Genomic DNA, 18,857 nt, shown 5'->3' with positions numbered 1-18,857 from the left:
TCCAAACTCCCTGCTGAGGCAGGATCACCTCTAGAACAGGTTCCACAGGAATGTGTCCAGGTGGCTTTTGAATGTCTCCACCGAGTGAGAATCCATGACCTCCCGGGGCAGCCTGTTCCAGTGCTCTGCCACTACATAAAATTGAACTGCCCTGGTTACATCGTGAAGTTCAGAAAAGGGGTTGGCTTGTTCCCTCAGCCTCTGACAGCTCTGCCTGAACAAAGGAAGAGAGAATTGAATGGTATAAAGAGAATAGAGCTCTTCCTCTGTTGGGTCAGTACCAAGTAGAGCAGGTTCTTCTGGAACATGATGGCAGCATCATTTTACTGTAACACATTAGTGCACTCCGAGGAGCTTCTGCTGCGTCTTCCTCTGCCCACACCTTCCCTCCCACGAGTGCAGGTCGCCTTGGGGCTGCTGTGACCTTCCAGGGCTGGCATGGTAATCACAGAACAATTAGGCTGGAAAATACGTCTGAGATCAGCGAGTCCAACCTACGGCCGAACACAACCCTGTCGACTCAACCATGGCACTAAGTGGGGCACCAAAAGGAATGGCAGGAAATTGTGTCAGGGGATGTTTAGGTTGGATATAACAAGAAGGTTTTTCACTCAGAGGGTGGTTGGGCACTGAAACAGGCTCTCCGGGGAAGTGGTCACAGTACCAAACCTGACAGAATTCAAGAAGTGTTTGGACAGCTCTTTCAGTCACACGGTGTGACTCGTGGGGTGTCCTGTGTAGCACCAGGTGTTGAACTTGATCCTTGTGAATCCCGTCCAGCTCAGCTTATTCTATGGAGTGCTACGTCCAGTCCTCCCTTAAACACCTCTGGCGACGGTGGCTCCACCCTCTCCCCGGGTAGCACATTCCAGTGTGTAATCATCCTTTCCTTGAAGCAATTCCCGCAGATGTCCAACCCCGCCGCTCCCCGGCGCAGCTTCAGCTCTGTCTCCCCGTTGCCTGTGGGCAGCGCGGCGCCCGCCGCCCTCACCCAAGATGGCGCCGCCCGCCTCAGCCTCGCGCGCTGCGCCTGCGCTGGGTGGAGGCTCCGCCCCCGGGCAGTGATGGCGGCGGCGCTGCGGGGCTGCGCGGCGCGGCCATGGCGGGTGGCGGTACCCGCGGTCCGCAGGGGCAGCGGGGCTGCTGCCGGCTCCGCCGACACTCCCTCGCAGCGAACGGAGCAGCGCCCGGGCAGCGGCACTGCGGGCTCTGGCCCCCGGCAGGTGAGGGCGCGACGGGGATCGAGCCGGGGCAGCGTCCTCTGCTCGGCCCTAGGGAGGCCACATCTGGAGTGCTGTGTCCAGTTCTGGTCTCCTCAGTACGAGAGACACGAGTAGCTGCTGGAGAGGCACCAGCGGAAGGCTAGAAAGGTGATGGGAGGTCCGGAGCATCTCTCTTACGAGGGGAGACTGCGGGAGCTGGGCCTGTTCAGTCTGGAGAAGACAAGACAGAGCGGATCTCATCAATACGTAAAAATACTTCAAAGGCAGGTGCCGACAGGATGGTGCCAGAGTGTTTTCAGTGCTACCCAGCGACAGGATGTGGAGCAGTGGCCATAAACTAAAGTACAAGAAGTTTTACCTCAACATGAGGAAGAACTTTACACTGAGGGTGGCAAAACACTGGAACAGGCACCCAGGCAGGTCATGGAGTCTCCGTCTCCGGAGACATTCAAAACCCAGAAACCCACCTGGACACATTCCTGTGTCACCTGCTCTAGGTGACCCTGCCTTGGCAGGGCGTTTGGACTGGATGATCTCCAGATATCCTTTCCAACCCTAACAATTCTGTGATTCTCTCATCTCAGCACTTCACCCTGCATAGTAAATAGCAGAAGCATGAGCAGCTCATGTTTATTTTTAACATATTCCTACAAAATGTAAGGTAGAAAGCATGCAAGCAGTTTTGGTTGTGTAGAATGCAAGGTATACAGCTGCGTGGGCAAAGTTGTATTCTGGCTTTTTATAGGCTGGAAGAAGGATGTGGAAAATCTCTTAATGATTTTAGCGGGTCAGATCAAAGACCTGTTAAACCAGTGTTCCAGAGACTTTTAGTGGAAGTATAAAGGCTTTTATGAGTGAAACACCTGTAGAATTTTATGTGTGTGAAGCCAGAAGAAGAAACAGCAGGACAAGGGTTGAAAGGATGCTGCATATTATTGTGAAAAACCACAGTTCTCTGGGAAGCTGTCCTTGGCAGTAAAATTAGGATGGTGTGCTTGGCAAGGTCTGCACTCTGATAAGCTGGAGCATGAATGATTTGACAAGAGCAAACCCTGCTCCTGAACTGCACAAGGGGGACTCCAGGATTTTGTCCCATATCTTATGTGCCATTTGTTTTCTTGTTACTCCACCATGAAACAATCATGGAGAGAGAGACAGTGAGCAGCAGTTTGCTATTTATTGAGACTGGAGTAAGTAGAATTCTGGAGCAAAGGACCACCCCATCAACAACTGTTGACTACTGAAGGATGTAAAAGATTTGTCCAAAACCTAGTTCACCATTGCCAAACAGGAGTAATGTCAGAGGTGGGGTGAGGCCTTGATAGCTGGCAGCCTTCGTCCTTGTTGCAGTACCCAAATGGTTTTCCTCCAGATGCTTGTTGAGAATCCAGGGATATGGGAATGTGAGTAGAATGGACTTGGGAAGGAGTGAGTGGTAAAATAAATGTGGTGTTTTTGTGAATAACCATCACTTTCTCTAAGAGTTCATTGAGTTTTGTCATGCTGATTTGTCCCACAGATTGTGACAGTGCCTGTTAGCAGACATGTAGGGAAACAGGAAAAAGATCTGTGTATATACTGACATATTCCATAATGTCTCTTCCAGGCTGAAAACCCCTGACCTCTGATTATTCCTGTGGTGGAAGTGATTCCATGCTGGTGTTTATCCTTGACAGTCATCTTTTTTAAACTTTTTTTTCAGTTGTGTTTGGACACACCTGTGGCAGGGATTACTTGAAGTGTGCTCAGTAGAGTATGGAGATTAAGGCTGTGAATTGTTATGGCAGGACTGGTTTGGTCCTGGAGGTGCAGAACTGGAAATGCCTGCCACTGAATCCAAGACCTGATATCCCAAATTACTTCATAATCTATAACATTGTTTTCCATTGAAAATCCACACTAGCAATGCTGGCTGTGCAAAGATCAAAGGTTTGCCTCACCTAGGGTGCTAGCTCAGGTGGTGTCCAAGGGGATGTCCACAGAAGAGTTTAGGAACAGAGTCAGTTGACGTAGCCTTAGGAGATACTGAATGCTATTTTCGGGATTTGGGTGATTAACTTTCCCCCATTTTTTCCTGTTGAAGTGAGTAGCTAAAAACATATTATTTTCTATCTACGTATTCTCTTTCTATCTGTAAATGAATTGTTATCAAGCTTTTAAAGATTCTTAACTAACTTGAATGTTACATTGTATTCACAACATCATTTTCAAGCAGAATTGCATACACAAATATAAATAATGCATTGCTAGAAATGAAACTAGGGTTTTAAAATGAGTATCTGGACCACAGCTCTGAATTTCTCTACACTTTGCTGAACTACTTTTTCACTTGAACCAGAGGAAAGAAAGTAGCTTGCTTTGCAGTGTCCTAGTGGTGTTCAAAGCATAACAATGAGATGAAGATTATCATGAGTCTACTTTCATGCTGTTCTTAGCCCCTGTAGAGCTCAGTGAGTCTGAGTGTGATTAATGTTTATTCACTTATTGCTCTTTGAAGAGTGTACAGAAGAGGGAGTGGGTTTTGGTGAGAATGAGTTAGCCATGGAAGGTGGCATGAAACAAGAGGAAAATGAAAGGCATCTGATTTGCAGTGTAATCTGTTAGTTTTGTGTAGTTTTCTTGAAATCACATTGTTACCACTTTTAGCTGATATTTGACTACTTGAAAGTGTGTTATTTGGTAAATAAACTTTCCACAGCTGGTAGCAACCCCGATGCTACTCTGGTGTAAAGCTGGGTAATACTTACAGGAGAATGCACTGGATGCTGATGGAAAAACTCAAATATTTAGAAGATCTTTTGACAAGATCCTTCTAAGGGGAACAGCATGTTTCCCTCAGGAGAGGGTGTGGTGGCTCTAGCTGCAGTCCCTTTCTGCGGTGCCCAGCAACTGCAGGAGCTGTTCTTTGCAGCAGGAGAAATATGGTCTTGCTCATCCCTTACCTGAGCTACAATCAGAGGAAAACTTGTGTTCCTTATCTCAGCTGACAGGTGTTGCCTGTCTTTTGCGGTGCTTCATCCTCCAAGAGCTAGAGGTGATGTTTGGATTCTTGGTGTTTCTTTTGGGAAGGAGCTTGATAATGTTCCTGTATAGGTTTCCTATGTTAGCTGTTCCTTCCTTTTTGAAACTGGATGAACTGGCTGATATTTGGTGGGCAGTGGCTTTGTTTAGGCAAATATAAGCAAACTTGATAAATGGGCATGTTGACATGTGTTTGTCTTCAGGTGATTCAAAAAGCATGATGATATTTTTCCTAGGCAGCTCTTTAAGTTTTTTTGCAGCAATGTGTGCTGCTGACCTTACCTCAGAGTTGCCTGGTGGTGTCTCTGCTGTGTTGGTAATTTTTTGGGTGGTCTGGTTTGTGTTCTAGTTTTCACCTTCAATTTACAGTTCTGTTGTTACTGTTTTGTAAATAGTGAAACTTACAGACCAGGCACTTAAATGTTGATTACAATTGTTGAAAAGGTAGCAACTTGCTAAGCCAAATATCCGTATAAACCCACATGATATTTGCCTACAGCAGGCAACTCACTTCTTACTGTGTTTCCGTTCTGCATTTTTATGTTTAAGTTTTGCATTATAAACTGAACAAAGAAAAAAGGACAGGTTTAAAGTTCTTTTTTTCTCTATGGAATAGCTTAACAAAATCTTTTAGAAGGACACCAAATGCTTTACATGTTACCTTCATTAATGGATTAAAGCTGCTTGCCTAGAAAAATAGGAAACCTTGTCTTTAGGAAGGATGTGATGATTTTTGATGCAGGGAGAGAAATGGTTTTTGAGCTGTGTTCTTAGCTCAGTTACCAAAGTTCAAAGAAAATGTAAGAATGAAGTAACTAATTAAGAATAAATGCCCATTTTTTTCTTCACTGTGAACTAAATAGTCTAAAAATGGTTAAAATATGAGTGGTGAAGTTTGTCAAGTGTTCTTTCAGGTAAAAATGGGCTATCACTATGTGAGCTTTGCTGCTGCTCAGCTACATGTGTCACAGCGTGATGAAACGTCTCTGTTGGGGACTTTTCTGTGTGAGAGTAACAGGGTACAAGTCAGGGACTGGTTGCACGAACAGAAAGTTGTCCTTGCTCAGAAGCAGGGATCTGCAGCCTCTGGGCAGGGATGCTGCCCCGGGGGTTGGGTGAACATCCCCGCCCGGCACAGCAGAGGGCACCGCTTGTTTCCAGATAGCGCAGGAAAAGCTGCACGTTTGAGGAATTTCCTATTTAGTTCCTTGAAAACCGTGTTTGAAGGGAAAGCATTTATTACGAGGAAATGTAACTGATTTTGTCTAAAGTTCAGATAGATGGGCTTGGATTGGTATCAGTACATTACAGTAACTAATTTCTGAAAGAGAGAGATAACAATTTATTCTTCCCGACACATATATATTTTTAAATTAACTTAGCCACAGGTTCTTTGCTGTAAATTTGAGGAGGGTATCTGTGTATTTAAATGTCTTGTCACTATTTCAAAAATAAAATATCAGTAAGATATTAATGAGTAAAATATTCATTAAGAAAAAAATGAAAAAAATTTAATAGGTAATTTAAAGAGCTGTTTTATCTGCATGTTTCAGGAGAGAAATTAACTAAAAGACAAAAGTGAAAATTTTAAAGGAATGTATTACATTTCTGAAAGGTATAGGGGAATGTTTATAAAGAATGTGTAGTTGTCTTGCTTGTGCAGTATCTGGGCATTCTCAGGTTATGTGATGACAGTGGATGTTTTAAAATCAAATACTAAAAAAATTCAGAATTATTTTCATCTAATAATTGATGGGAAATATTTCTCTCAATCTGTCTTCCCACCTACGTTAGCATTTAGAAGGTGATTTTTCTGAAGTTGCAGTTATTTGAGAGCAAAAATGCTGATTAATATTTAGTGCAATTTTCACTTGCAATTTTCCTAGTGTAATATTTCTTTGGTTACCTGTAATCTTTATGTGGCTGGAGTGCTTTGCTAGTGCTAATAAATAACTTAAACACATTCTTTGTTTGATTACAAATATAACAGCATTTTATAAAACTTATATGCCAAGCACAGAGGTTTCTGCTTTAGGTAGGATATCTTCTGGTCAGCATTCAAGTGCTGGGAACTGCTGACTAACTGAGGGAGGGACTTGCCAGTTGTGGGGTTTGCAGAATCTGGAAGGAATAGTCTTTACCTGGAAATTCCTCTCGATTTGCTTTGCCAGATTGTAATTCGGCATTTGAGAAACTTGGCTTATGCTGTGAACACGTCCTGGTGCTTTCAGGTTCGTGCTAAATAAGGACTGTGTCACAGCCTTCTCAGCATCCTCTCAGCTGGGTCTGCTTGAAATGCTGGTTTGTACTAAAGTAGGAATGAGCTGGCTTGTCCTTCTTTTGACCTCTGTGAAGGAGGAGCAGTTCTGCCTTGCAAATGCTCTGGCTGAGGCACCAAAACTTGTCTGTTCTGACTTGGGTTTGTCCCACCTGTAGGCACAACTGGGTCTGCTGGACGACCTGCTTTACATGTGACACAAGTGCTCGCATGACAGGATTTTGTAAAACTCACACAGCACTCTCTGAAATGCAGTAGATGGGACTTCTGATGTTGGACAGCAGAGGAATGATGCATGCTGCCCCTTTGGAGGACTTAATTATAGTACAATAACACTGTCACTGCTGCCTATCACAGCAGTGTACTCAGAGACACAAATTCATGTGGGAAGGCCCTGGGCCCTCTGTCCTTGGTTGACATGAGGAAGATGAAGATCACAGCACTGGAGAAGTTGTCTTCTGGAATTTGCTCCTTCAGATGGGTCTGGGTTGGCAAATAGTTGCTTTGGCATTGCTGGAGGCTCATGAGTGGTAGGTGATATGCCTTGGATGACTGGCTGTCAGAGTGAAGTCCCAAAGATTAAACTGTCTTTGGACTGCCAGTATCATGGAGAAAAGGAAGTGCATGTCAGCTGCCTAGCCTTGATTAACTACATGTGAGATAATTGGAAGAAGGTGCATGTAACCATAATGGAACAGTTAAAAGGAATTGCAATCCTTCCTAGTGGTTACTGTTATCAACAGGATATTTACATCCCCTGTTACTGTGGCAGATCCCAGTTATTCTCCTGTAATGACTGTTCAAACAGCATCCTGTCCTGTCCCAGGAACCTGGACAAAAAAGGGGCTGGAAGAGCAGGGTTGTGATAAATGGAGAAAATGTTGGGCTGAAGCTGTGACAGTGCTGTTGTGTGAGATTGCCAGTGTCCCATTCCAGCATGGCAACCTGAAATGCAAGGACACAGTAATTGTGCAGAGAAGCAGTGCAGAGTTCTGTCTAAGCAGTCAAGCTGCACAGGCCGATACTGGGCTCAAAACACCATGGACTGTTTTTAAGACTGTATGTGCTCATCTGGTTAGATTTTCTTTTTGACATAATCCAGCCAGTAAGTTCACCTACATTCTAATTTAGATGCTAATGTTCTATATGTTTGCTGTAAAGTTATCCTTGAAAGAAATATATAGATAAATACTTCATGTTTTAAATTCTATGTAGAAGTTACTTAATTTCAAGAAAAATAATCAGCTTTATTGTGACCAAATGCTGTCCTATTTTATGTTGTGAAATAAAGTCTTAGCTCAGTTTAGTGAATGATCCACCAGCTTAGTCAACAGCATATTTTCAAAGCTGCATTTGAAATTCTTTATGAAAGTCTCGTTTTGCAGTTTCTTTGCTGTGTATCCAGTCAATATGTGACGATAAATGAAAAACCTTCCTTTTACTACAAAGACAAAGAAGCTGGTATTGAGTCAACCAGTGCAGCAGATTGTGCATTTATAAGATTTGTTGGGTAAGCCTTGGTGGTTTGGGTAGCATTACAGTGTGTTAGCAATAGGACTTTCTGGTTTTAAATGGGCAGCTGATTGATAAAAAAATTTCAAAAAAGGGTCTAGAAGCAGCAGATGATTATTTTTCTTGATACAGCTGTGCTGACCTTCCCCTCCCCAGGTGTACTTTAATGTTTTATTCTATTCCTCCTAAGCACATACTCAGTTACGTAAAGTCACAGGAAAAGAAAGAATATTTTTAAGTTTTGGTCATGTGTATCACTTTATATTACACCAAAACACCCAGACTCAAACAAAATAGTGTTAACCTTTGACTCTTCTGATAATGGGCAGGGATAGCCATAATTGACTAAAAAAAAATCACCTCAATTTGTATTTACTGTGATAGCGCAATACTTCTTGTAGGACATATAAGATTAGTCTGTTAATTGAAAAGATTGACATCTTTTTTGTGAACAGTATTGCTACACTTGAGTTCGGAGGAGTAAGGCACTGGTAACTGAAATATGTTTGCAAAGTATTCTGAATAATTATGCTCTTTCATGAGTTTGAAGAACAGTTCATATAATGCATCTTGATGATAAGGTTAAGAAGTACCCATCTTAAGAAAAAAGGCTGCAAATAGCTTTAACAACAATGTAAAGAGATATCTAGACAACAAAGTAGTTTTGATATTAAAAATAAAATTCAGGAAAACCTGTTGAATATTATGCAGAGCATACAAATCCCATTCCAGTGATCTTTTTTCTCTTTTGAAATCTACATGATTCTACTTGAAAACTGTAATTATGAGAGACAAAGATAGTTTTCACTATGGTATTTTACTGGTTAAGTACTACATGTATTTGGTTAATTGTTATTTGCATCTCTTTTTAAAATGTGCTTAGTTCACAGTATTACATTGTTCATGATTATGAAGGCAATACATTTACAAATACATACATTCAAGCATATCATGTATTCTCTGCACAACAGAGATGTTTTTAATTAGAAGTTGTTCGGTATGCAAAAATTAAACTTGATTTGGAGTATGATACGTTCATGCGTTAGTATTACAGTGAGTACCAAAATATCAAGCTTGATGGAAGGTTGTTAATGGACATAAATTTATATTGAATAGTGTGTGATGAAACTTTTGTTTTTTTTTAAATAGAAATGTAATCCTTTCCTAATCTGCAATCAAAATACAATTTTAAACACTTTTTAAAAAAGTATAATTTCACAATGGAAAATTGGCTTAACAATTGTGTCTGTAGCCAAGCAAAATCTTCCACTGCTCTTTGCCAAGTATGACAACCCTTATAACTTCCTATAACTGTGTTTGCTTTCCTTTGGACAATGCTACTAAATATGAAAAATCCTGGTCTTAGTAAAACTGAAGCTTAGTAATTTTCATATTTCTTCTTTTTTGAATGAGAAAAGTTGGTAAACAGGAACTGTAACTTGGACAAAATGAAAATACTCTTCAGAGAAAATAATTTATTTCTGCATTACATGAATTTCAAAATACCTCTAGATATTTTTGTGTAGTAGACTCTTCCTTAATTAGTCACTGTTCTTCCTAGAAGGAAGTCAGTGAAGCAGTATAGCTCTTACATTTCTTCTTTGGGAGTTATGTGCCAGAAGGTTTTATGGCTTGCATAGTATTTGTATTGTTGAAATTATAATGTCTACTTATGTAACTGAAGTTTAGGCTACCAGTTTTTAGGCTGGAGATGATTGCTGGGGCCATCTAGACTGGCTTTGACTGATACAAGGCACTGAATTTCAGCCAGAGACTTTTGCATTTACCCCTGCAAGTGTGTCTTTCAGATAAATTTGTGGACTTAAAAATTGATAAATATCCTTTGCTCTTGTGAGACCCCACCTGGAGTACTCCACACAGTTATGGGATCCCCAGTACATGAATGATGAAGCGAGTCCAGAGGAGGCCACAAAAATTATCTCAGAGCTAGAGCACCTCTCCTTTGAAGAAGACAGACTGAGAGAGCTGGGGTTGTTCAGTCTTGAGAAGAGAAGGCTCTGGGAAGACATTACTGTGTGCTTTCAACATAAAGAGTGTCTCTCAGTCTTTATTAGTAGGGCCTCTTGTGGTGGGACAAGGGGCAATAGTTTCAAACTGGAAAAGGGTGGATGTAGGTCAGACGAAATGAAGAATGGTGAGGGTGGTGAGGCACTGGAACAGGAATGCCCCATTCCTGAAAGCATTCAAGGCCGGGTTGGATGGGGCTCTGAGCAACCTGGTCCAGTGGAAGGTGTCCCTGCCCATGGCATGGGGTGTTAGGACTAGGTGACCTTTAAGGTTCCTTCCATCCCAAAGTATTCTGTGAAAAAAGTGTCAATCGTAATACATGTGTATGTAAGAAACCAACGTCAAAGTTTCTACTCCACTGTTACTTTTGGTGTTTTCAAAGAGCCTTATGAAGGCAGTTGGGTATCCACTTGATGTAACTATCTAAATGGAATTTCCTACAGGCTTTTTCTTAGTGTTACTAAATTGATAACTAAAGTAGGATATTCTTCATATTCCAGTGCTTATAGCTTAGCTGATTTCAAATGGAATGGCAAGAGGAACTCTAAGTTCACCAGTTTACAACTAAGATTTAAAATACTGTCAGGTTGTTTTGTCCAAGCTGTAAAGAAGGCTTATGGAGTAGATCATGATCTCTCAGATGTTCCACAGGGAAGAGGGTGCTCTTCTCCAGAGAGTTCAGTTCAGTATGCTCCCAGTATGCTGGGACTTTGAGACTTTCAGCACATTGTATGCAGCAGGCACTAAGAGATTTTACCTTCAAGTTAACAGTGAGAGTGGAGATACCTCAGCTTCTAGGCTTATGCTCCTTGAAGCCTAATCCTGAAGTATTAACAAAAACAAGAAGTCAGGACTTTCATGAGGAGGTTTTTACAAAATACTATTAGGCTTGGACAAGAAAATCCAAAATCCACCAGAAATCCTAATATCTAGAGTGAAGTTGGAATGGTGCTTTGCCAAAACACTTAATTACTGCTTCTCATCAAGGGATGGTTAAATGCCTCATTTCAGCATTTTACTTTCAACCCTTTTGGCTGAAATATTTTGTTTGGTATTCTTTTAAAAATAAAACGTTATTTCTTCACTGCTGAGGAGTATGTATGGGTGTTTCTCTTTTGATTGAAACAGCAGAAGTTTGCTTTGCTTTCTGGTAGTTCTTTAGGGGTGCTTGTAGTTTTCAAATTGTTGGGAAATTGATGGGAAATAACTCTGGACAATTAAAACCTGAAGTATACAAAGTTTTTGAAAGTTAATAAAAATTTAATGAAGAATGAAAATACAGCAGTCAATTTCCCTCATCCTCTTTCAGGCAAAACAGAGCTGTTTCCCTTGCTTTTTCCAATCATAAAATCTGGGGGTTTTTTCCATCCAAATGTTACAGTTTTGGAGGAAAATCTTCTAGTGCTCACTGTGCTCTTCTTGAATACTCCTTTTGTAGTACCACATTGTATTAAAAAATGGTTCTGTTTTCTTCTCCCCTCTCCTACTTTTTCGAAAACTTACCTTTAAAAGGTTTGGTACAGATACTATGTATGTTTATTCCAAAACTATAGAATTTGGAATTTGCTACTGTTGATGGTGCAATTAAAATCATTACTCAGACTGTGAGGAAAATGAAGGAATGTGGTGTCTGCTGGAACTCTTAGTTGCAGTTATTTCTTCTTTTGGTCTGCAGTCATTAAATAATATTAAACTAGAATCCTTCTAACTAAAATAATTATAGAATTTAGGTCATCATAGTGTAAACTGGTATGCAAGTGCTGTTTTCATGGAAATTTGGCCTTGTAACAATCATTGCATAGGAAATGATTAATATGAAGCTTTTTATAAATATCTTGTGTATCACTATATATATCTGTCTATCTTGTAAATATCTAGCAGGGAAACTTCCAGTTTTCTGCTTGAGTGCTTTCAAAGCTCTTCTTTGTGACTTTGCAGTCATTTATCTTAGATTTTTCCCTAAATTACTGCTTTGAATTACAAGTCCTCATGTTATGCTTTCTGTTTGGACTATTTTCCTTCAGTACTTTTATTAAATAACACTAATCTTGCTTGTGTTTAAGCTTTGCTCAGTATTTAATCTTCAAAACCATTTGTTAGCAAGAATTCTAAATCAGTTCTTCACTTTAATCTGTTTGAATGGAATAAAATGGAAAAGGCTCTTGTTTAAAGGAAACTTTAGAAGAGGTCTTCCTTGTTGTGGTTGCCCACTTTGGGTTGTAAATTGAATCTGTGGGGAAACAGCATAAACTTCAGTTGGTTGAGATTTTTTTTTTTACAGAACAAAACCTCAGGCCACTCATGGGGGAGGAAAAAGAGCTGTTTTCTGGGGGGGATAAATGCAAAACAGACAGTGGACTTTAAAAGAACTGACTGTATTCGTGTTGTCTTTGGTTATAACTGCCTGTGCTGTATGTGGTATGTGCTGTTACTTACGAGTCCTAGCAGGTGAATTTTGTGGCTGTTGCGTGTAGTTACGTGTATGCTAGCTAAATCCTGTGTCCTTGTTTGTTCTTATACGGCTCTGCCTAATGCAGGCTTCATATTTTCTACTCTGTTCATAGTTTCGCTTGTCTGTTTTATCCATAAACATTTGGAGTTTTTAAAGAATAGTATTTTAAAATTTGCCTTGGTGCATATTGCAGAACTAAACATTGGGCTTCAAAAGAATTCCAAAATAGCATTATACATTTTTGAATCACTGGCATTATGCTGGTGTCTATTGTATGTGTTGTCCATGTATGAATGGCATATGTTAACAAGCAATTTGCAAATTGTCCTCCTTAATACTGCACAAGATAAATGTCATTGGCAAATTAGACGGTAACAAGTAATTTGGTGCTTTTTCCAATGGTTGTCAAATACTAGAATAGAGATGGAGAAGAGATGGTTCCTGTCTTTGCATTACTGTTCATATTGAAGTCCAAATGATGCTTCTGAGTTACATTTCATCTTGGACTTCTGATTTCATAGAATCAGAGGATAACCTGAGTTGGAAGGAACATTAAGAATCATCTTGTTCCAACCCTCCTGCTGTGGGCAGGGACACCTTCCACTAGACCAGGTTGCTCAGAGCTCCATCCTACCTGGCCTTAAGCACCTTCCGGGATGGGGCATCCACAGCTTCTCTGGGCAACTTCCTTCTTCCATGTAGTACAGCATACAAGCAAATCATGTACTGTATATTATTGCAAGTAGAAGTATTTATCAGATTTTGTTCCTCTTTATCGTTGTATCTGTAGATAATAAGCAAGTAGATGAAGCCCTGGCCTGCAGAGCTATAGCTTGTGTTGTTTGAAAAGATAATGGTAGACACAAGTCTTCTTCAAAGGAGTAGGTTGTATAATACTGTAGGGCTGTATGTTGAGATGGTTACTGATGGTGTTGTCTGCATCTCAGGATGTAGCTAAACTGTGGGACAGGGTTTAAAAAATTTGAAGGGAGAAAAAGAATGATTGTGTGTCATCGTGTCCCTTGGGTAGAGCTACAAGGGATAGAAACCCAAGATGGGCAGTGCAGGATGTTTTGCCCAGTGCAGAATTACTTTAGAATGGAAGACAAAAGGTCTGTGACTGCTTGAGGTATGGAGAGCTGTGCAGGTTTAGTGGGAGTGCTGTCTTGGTAGACAATGGTTGTACAGTGGAATGAGCCTGATTATTCAAAGCTGAGTTGGTTTTTAAGAGATGTAGATTAGGCACTTAGTAGAGGTTGGCTGTATTTTTAGAGTAAATAAGTAATAACTGGTCATGTCAGCTCTTACACTTTAAAAACGTTTTTTTCACTAAAATGTTCTTTTCTATGAATACAGAAAAGCAGGAATACAGGAAGCAGAGTTTTTTCTTTGAGAAAGCTCTAAAATCACTGGTTATTGCTATGCACAAAGTTGTGAACATGTTCAAAGTTAAAGGTAGAGAAGTTACGTGAACTTACTTGGTCGAGGTGAGACTGAGAGCTATTCACCTCTGAGATGAGTTAAAGGCATGAGGCCTAAAGTTTGAGTGATTGTATTCTTGAGACAAGAATAAGATATGTGGAGCTTCTCAATAAGGACTCTTCAGCATTAGGACAAATAGTTTAATATATAAAAAGAAGGCAACACCTAAAGAAAACACTGAGATGTAATTGCTTATATGCTTATGTTGAAATTTCAGTCACTGTAGTCATATGTTAGTCCTCTTAGTGCTCCTCCTGAGTGTTCAGTGCTGTTTCTTGGGACACCCTCAGTGTCAGGGGAACTGTGTTGGTGAAAACAAAGCTTGATGGTTATTCTTTGGTAAATTCAGGAGATTTCTGAAGTTGGTAATGATTCTTGTGCTGCTTCTGGATGAAAGACCTTTAACTGTTGGATGTCAGATTTTGCGGTATAGTGTCTGAGTTGGTCCTGCTGTCTTTAAGGGGATATTCTTCTGCATGATGGAGTTTTGACTTAAACACAGCTAGTTGCATTCTGGTAAAAAGTAGTAAAAGAGAGAAGTTTGGTAAATAAATGGCATGAATCACTATGAGCTGTTACCCTACTAATGCCTTCAACACTTAAAAAAATCCTGGGATTCAGCTTTAAGCAACAGTGCCCACTTCCATTAGTTATAACGTATGGAAAGTTAACGTTTGTTGGGCTAGTAGATAGTGGAATTTTTTAGCTTGCTTGTTGAAGTAAGTGCCTTATCAATATATACTTATTCAGTGGGTAGTTTAATATATTGGGTTTTGTTTTAATATTCTTTATAGCAGTCTTCAGTCATCTTTCCTAAGTGAAATAGTGCATGTTGAATGTGATCTCACGAGCTTATCTGTTCAGACCTCTTGTTCCAAGCAGGATAAACTTAGTTCAGGTTGCTCAGGGCCTTTTCCAGTCCCATTTTGGTTATTTAAACTATTGGGGCCCTTAGCTATTGAGGCATCACACTAACTTATTACCGCAAGTTGGTTTTTCCATTTTATTGTTTCATGTAATTAACTTTGGACAGAAAGGTCTGTCCAGCTATGGATGACAGTGCTGAGGAAAACAAATTTGATAGTTACAAAGGGTTGTGTTCTTTGCCTACTGCTTGATGTTAATGTCATTCACTCCTTAATTGTAGCAATCAGATTACCAATCTCCCATCTCTTCTCATCCGTATCTCTCACATTCCAGTGTGCATCCTACTTGCCTTTGCAAGCAGACATAAAGCACGTAGCCTGGGTTTTCAGATATTTTGCTGAGTGGGTGGGATAGGGCCACCCTGCTTGTACAGTCATAGGCTTTGCTCCAGAAATAGTATGTCACATGCCTCCATTTGAGTTTCTTTTGTTTGGATCCTGCTGGGGTTTAAATCTATGACTTTTCTCACTCTGTGGTTAATATGTATCATCTTGGAGAGTTCTGTTGCTGAAAGAGCTGCTGTTTTTTCATTGAACTATGCACATTGAAAGTGATTGGTATCCAAATATTTATGAAAAAAACTGTAAAATCCAGAAATTGGGAAGAAAATCAAACAGATTTTGCATTTTAGAAGGAGGAAGGTAAAAAAAGCCTTTATACTTGAAAAGTATAAAGATACTTGAAAAGTATTAAAAATATTAAAAGTATTAAGATACTTGAAAAGAATGTGCCATTTGGGCTTCTGAATTTTGTAATAATCTCCAGTTTTTGCAACTTGACATGTTATCAATGCATCATCTATCAGAGCTGCATGGCCAGCAGTCCTTGAGAATCAGAAAAGTAGAGTGCTTAATAAAGTGTGTTGCACTGTTATTGTAGAGTCTTACTGTTTTTCCATAATGCTACTGTGGAGAATCCAGTTAAGGAGATTTAGAAGTTGTAGAGAAAAGCACTCAAAATGTCATTAAATCTCTTTAAAGGCTTGAGATAAATTAGTCTTTAATGAGATCTGCTGTATACAGAAAACTGGAGAAAATACTGCATTTTGTCTCACTCTGTTTCTAGACCGTCCACAAAAGAGTCCTTGATGGCAGTAACTAATGGCATCTCTTGAGAATTATTGTATACGTAAATCAGCTATTTGTGCTCTTGAGAAGTTCCTCTCTAGGATTCAGAATAGAGAGCACTGCAGATTTGTAGGCCTGTGATAGAATTTTAACCATTTCTGGTGGGTTCTTGGAAGACTGTCCACAATGAACAATGGAAAAACATTTCTTTGTACATTATCATCTGTATTTTAGTTTAATCTGTTTCTAGTAAGCAATGAGCACATCTGTCACTGTGTAAAGATAGCATTTGTCTGTTATGTACACAGATAATTTCATAGACAGGTTTGCACATGGGAGGATTTTTCATCTGTATTTTTTCATGCCAGGGAAATAAAGGAGAAGGATGTTATTAACTAGAACAGAGCATTTTTAGGTGATGGAAAAGGAAATCTATAGGATATTAGTGTATTCATCTTCATGAAGTGGAGATGAAAACCTGCTGCTTGTGAGATTTTTTTAGTGTAGAGAGCCATACCAAGTGTGCCATTGTATGAAGGCAATATGAGTGAGGTGAATGCCATTTAGTGAGTGTAATTGCCAATTTACTGTGAATTGTATTAATTGCTTAGCAAAAAAATCTCAGTGTTGCTCAGTCTGTTCAGTGTCCATTGCTAATGACATCTATGTAGATAAGGTAGGAAAATCTCCTTCAAACCAAGTTTTGAAGTTCTCTTGATCCTTTCTACTAGCTCAGGCTTTTTCCAAATGATCTACATGTAAGAAAGTGCAGTTCATTTGTTGGTATGGATCATCTAGTGTGGTGTCTGATTCTGCTAGCATTGATTAAATTAGTTCAATAGGTGGATCTCCTCGTCTCCTGTTGAAGTGTCAAAACAAAGCTGCTCTTTACCCAAGATCTGAATTTAGCTGTGGAGTATATGTTTGTTACTGTGCAAATGATGACATCCTGCCACTGTGGGTGTTTTGGTTTATTTTTTTGTTTGTGGGTTGTGGGGATTTTTTTGTTATTATTTTGTTTGGGGTTTTTTTGGGGTTTTTTTTTTCCTTTGGACCAATTTTCTTACTAGTTTGCCTTGCAATGAAGAATTGAAATAATTGAAAATAATTGAAAATAATCTAGGATGATATGGTAGTAGTCCTTGTTATCCTGAGTTTGTGTTGCTGCCATGTTCTTATCTTTGCACTTCAGTGGAAGACCCCTGAATTTTGTGCTTTTTTTGTGCCTTAGTTTCCATTAAAACAGGTTTTGGTATTTCAACATGAACATTGATTTGTAATCTCTTGCTCAGAGAGAGTAATTTTGGGGGGACGTTAATTTTGAAATGTTTACTTCCAGCTTATGATTTATATATTGATTTAAAATTTTCTGCTGTCCCTTAATTAATATAATAAATCACATTTAAATATGTTCTCTTACTGTTCCACTATATTTTGTTTTTTTCTCAGCACACTTAAAAGGAATCCTGTATTACTAATTTTCATGTATTTGAATTTAGAATTCATTGTGAAATTCAAACAATGCTATGTTTGGAACCCTGTATGATAGTGGCTTTCCTGTGTAAGATCCTACTGCTCTTTTTGTGGTTTACCATGGCCAGATGCTTTCTTCTAGTGGTGTGGGTGCACATATGCACATGTTGCACATTTTTCAGCCCTTGTTCTTGGGATGCTGCATTCAACAATTCCTGTTTCTGAAGCAGCAAATGCACCAGGTGTCAGATCTCCATCTTATAATTCCCGAGGCTATGTCCTGTCAGAACAATCTGTGCTGTTTGTTCCTTCCAGCAGAGCTGGAATTCAAAACTGTCACTTGTTTTGACTTCTCCAAGAATAAAAGTTTCCAAATGTACAAGTGGAAAATGATGGCATTATTCTCTGTTCATATAAAATATAGATGGATTTTCAGCATCTACTTGAAGCAGTCAGTGGGAAAGCATGTTGTTGAAGCCAGCAGATCTCTAAACCTGTAATTGCTTGATTATTCCGTTTAGTTCTGCTGGTTCCAAAACAGTTTGAAATCCTGCGCAAAGCAATTATTATCAGTTAATTAGTGCTAAATGTGGGGAAAAGTAATAGGTTCTGATTTTTAAAATCTATTTAGCCATGTGTAAAATGATTTCCTTAGATTCATTCACTTTTGGGTAGGTATTGCTTCCAAAATGCTTCTCCCTTTTAATTTGTTCCTGGCAAGTAGGGTTTTCTTACTGACTGCATTTCAAAGGTGACAGTCCTAAAAAGTGGTCATAGTTCGGATATCAGGGATGGCATATGGGAGATTGAGTCCCTTTGGTATAGCTGGATATTTTCACCTACTGTATGATGGGAAGCCTGTGATAGTTTTCTCAGGTTACAGAACTGAGACTATTTCGCTTCATGAGGCATAGCAGGAAGGTTTATATTCTCCCATTTTCCCTAAGATCTATGAGAAGAAACTAGTGTTTAGTTTATTTAGTTACTTTGATTTTGTAGAGTGAAAAATGGGAGAAGTGATGGTTCAAATTTTTTTAAAATATGTTAGATCTGTTCTTTGCATGCTTTCTACTTTTGCTGCCTTGCAAAATGGTTTTGCTCTTTAAAATAAAGATTTAAGTATTATTCATTATTAAATACTTGCATGAATAGCTGCAAGGTACTAATCCAGGTTTGGTTTTCACTGAGGAGATAACGAAGAGATGAATGATGTTCTTTTTGGGAGTATCTCCTACATTTGGAATGCATTTTTAAATTAACTTACCTAACCAGTAGTAGAACTGGCAGATGTTTTCAGGAAATGCACACCATTATGCTTTTCTTTGACTGAATTAATGAAAGCTTTACCTTTAATGTGTAAAATATTTGGAGTTGGAGAAATGTACCACATGCCT

The 18,857-nt window shown here is 39.5% G+C and overlaps 1 protein-coding gene across 1 annotated transcript in view; it reads left to right on the top strand.

The window, feature by feature from the left end:
- Positions 1–834: 834 nt before the first annotated feature.
- The window catches only part of MRPS28 (mitochondrial ribosomal protein S28), an 82,142-nt gene continuing 64,119 nt past the window's right edge, over positions 835–18,857 (top strand). The window contains exon 1 of the mRNA XM_085053089.1: positions 835–1,223. Within this exon, the coding sequence (XP_084909215.1) occupies positions 909–1,223 (315 nt within the window). The 5' untranslated portion in view covers positions 835–908. The remainder of the gene's footprint in view (positions 1,224–18,857) is intronic.

This window comes from Lichenostomus cassidix, chromosome 2, assembly GCF_008360975.1.
Source record: "Lichenostomus cassidix isolate B80296 chromosome 2, HeHo_3.0, whole genome shotgun sequence".
Classification (NCBI taxonomy): Eukaryota; Metazoa; Chordata; class Aves; order Passeriformes; family Meliphagidae; genus Lichenostomus; species Lichenostomus cassidix.
This window is presented reverse-complemented; position numbering and strand designations above follow the sequence as displayed.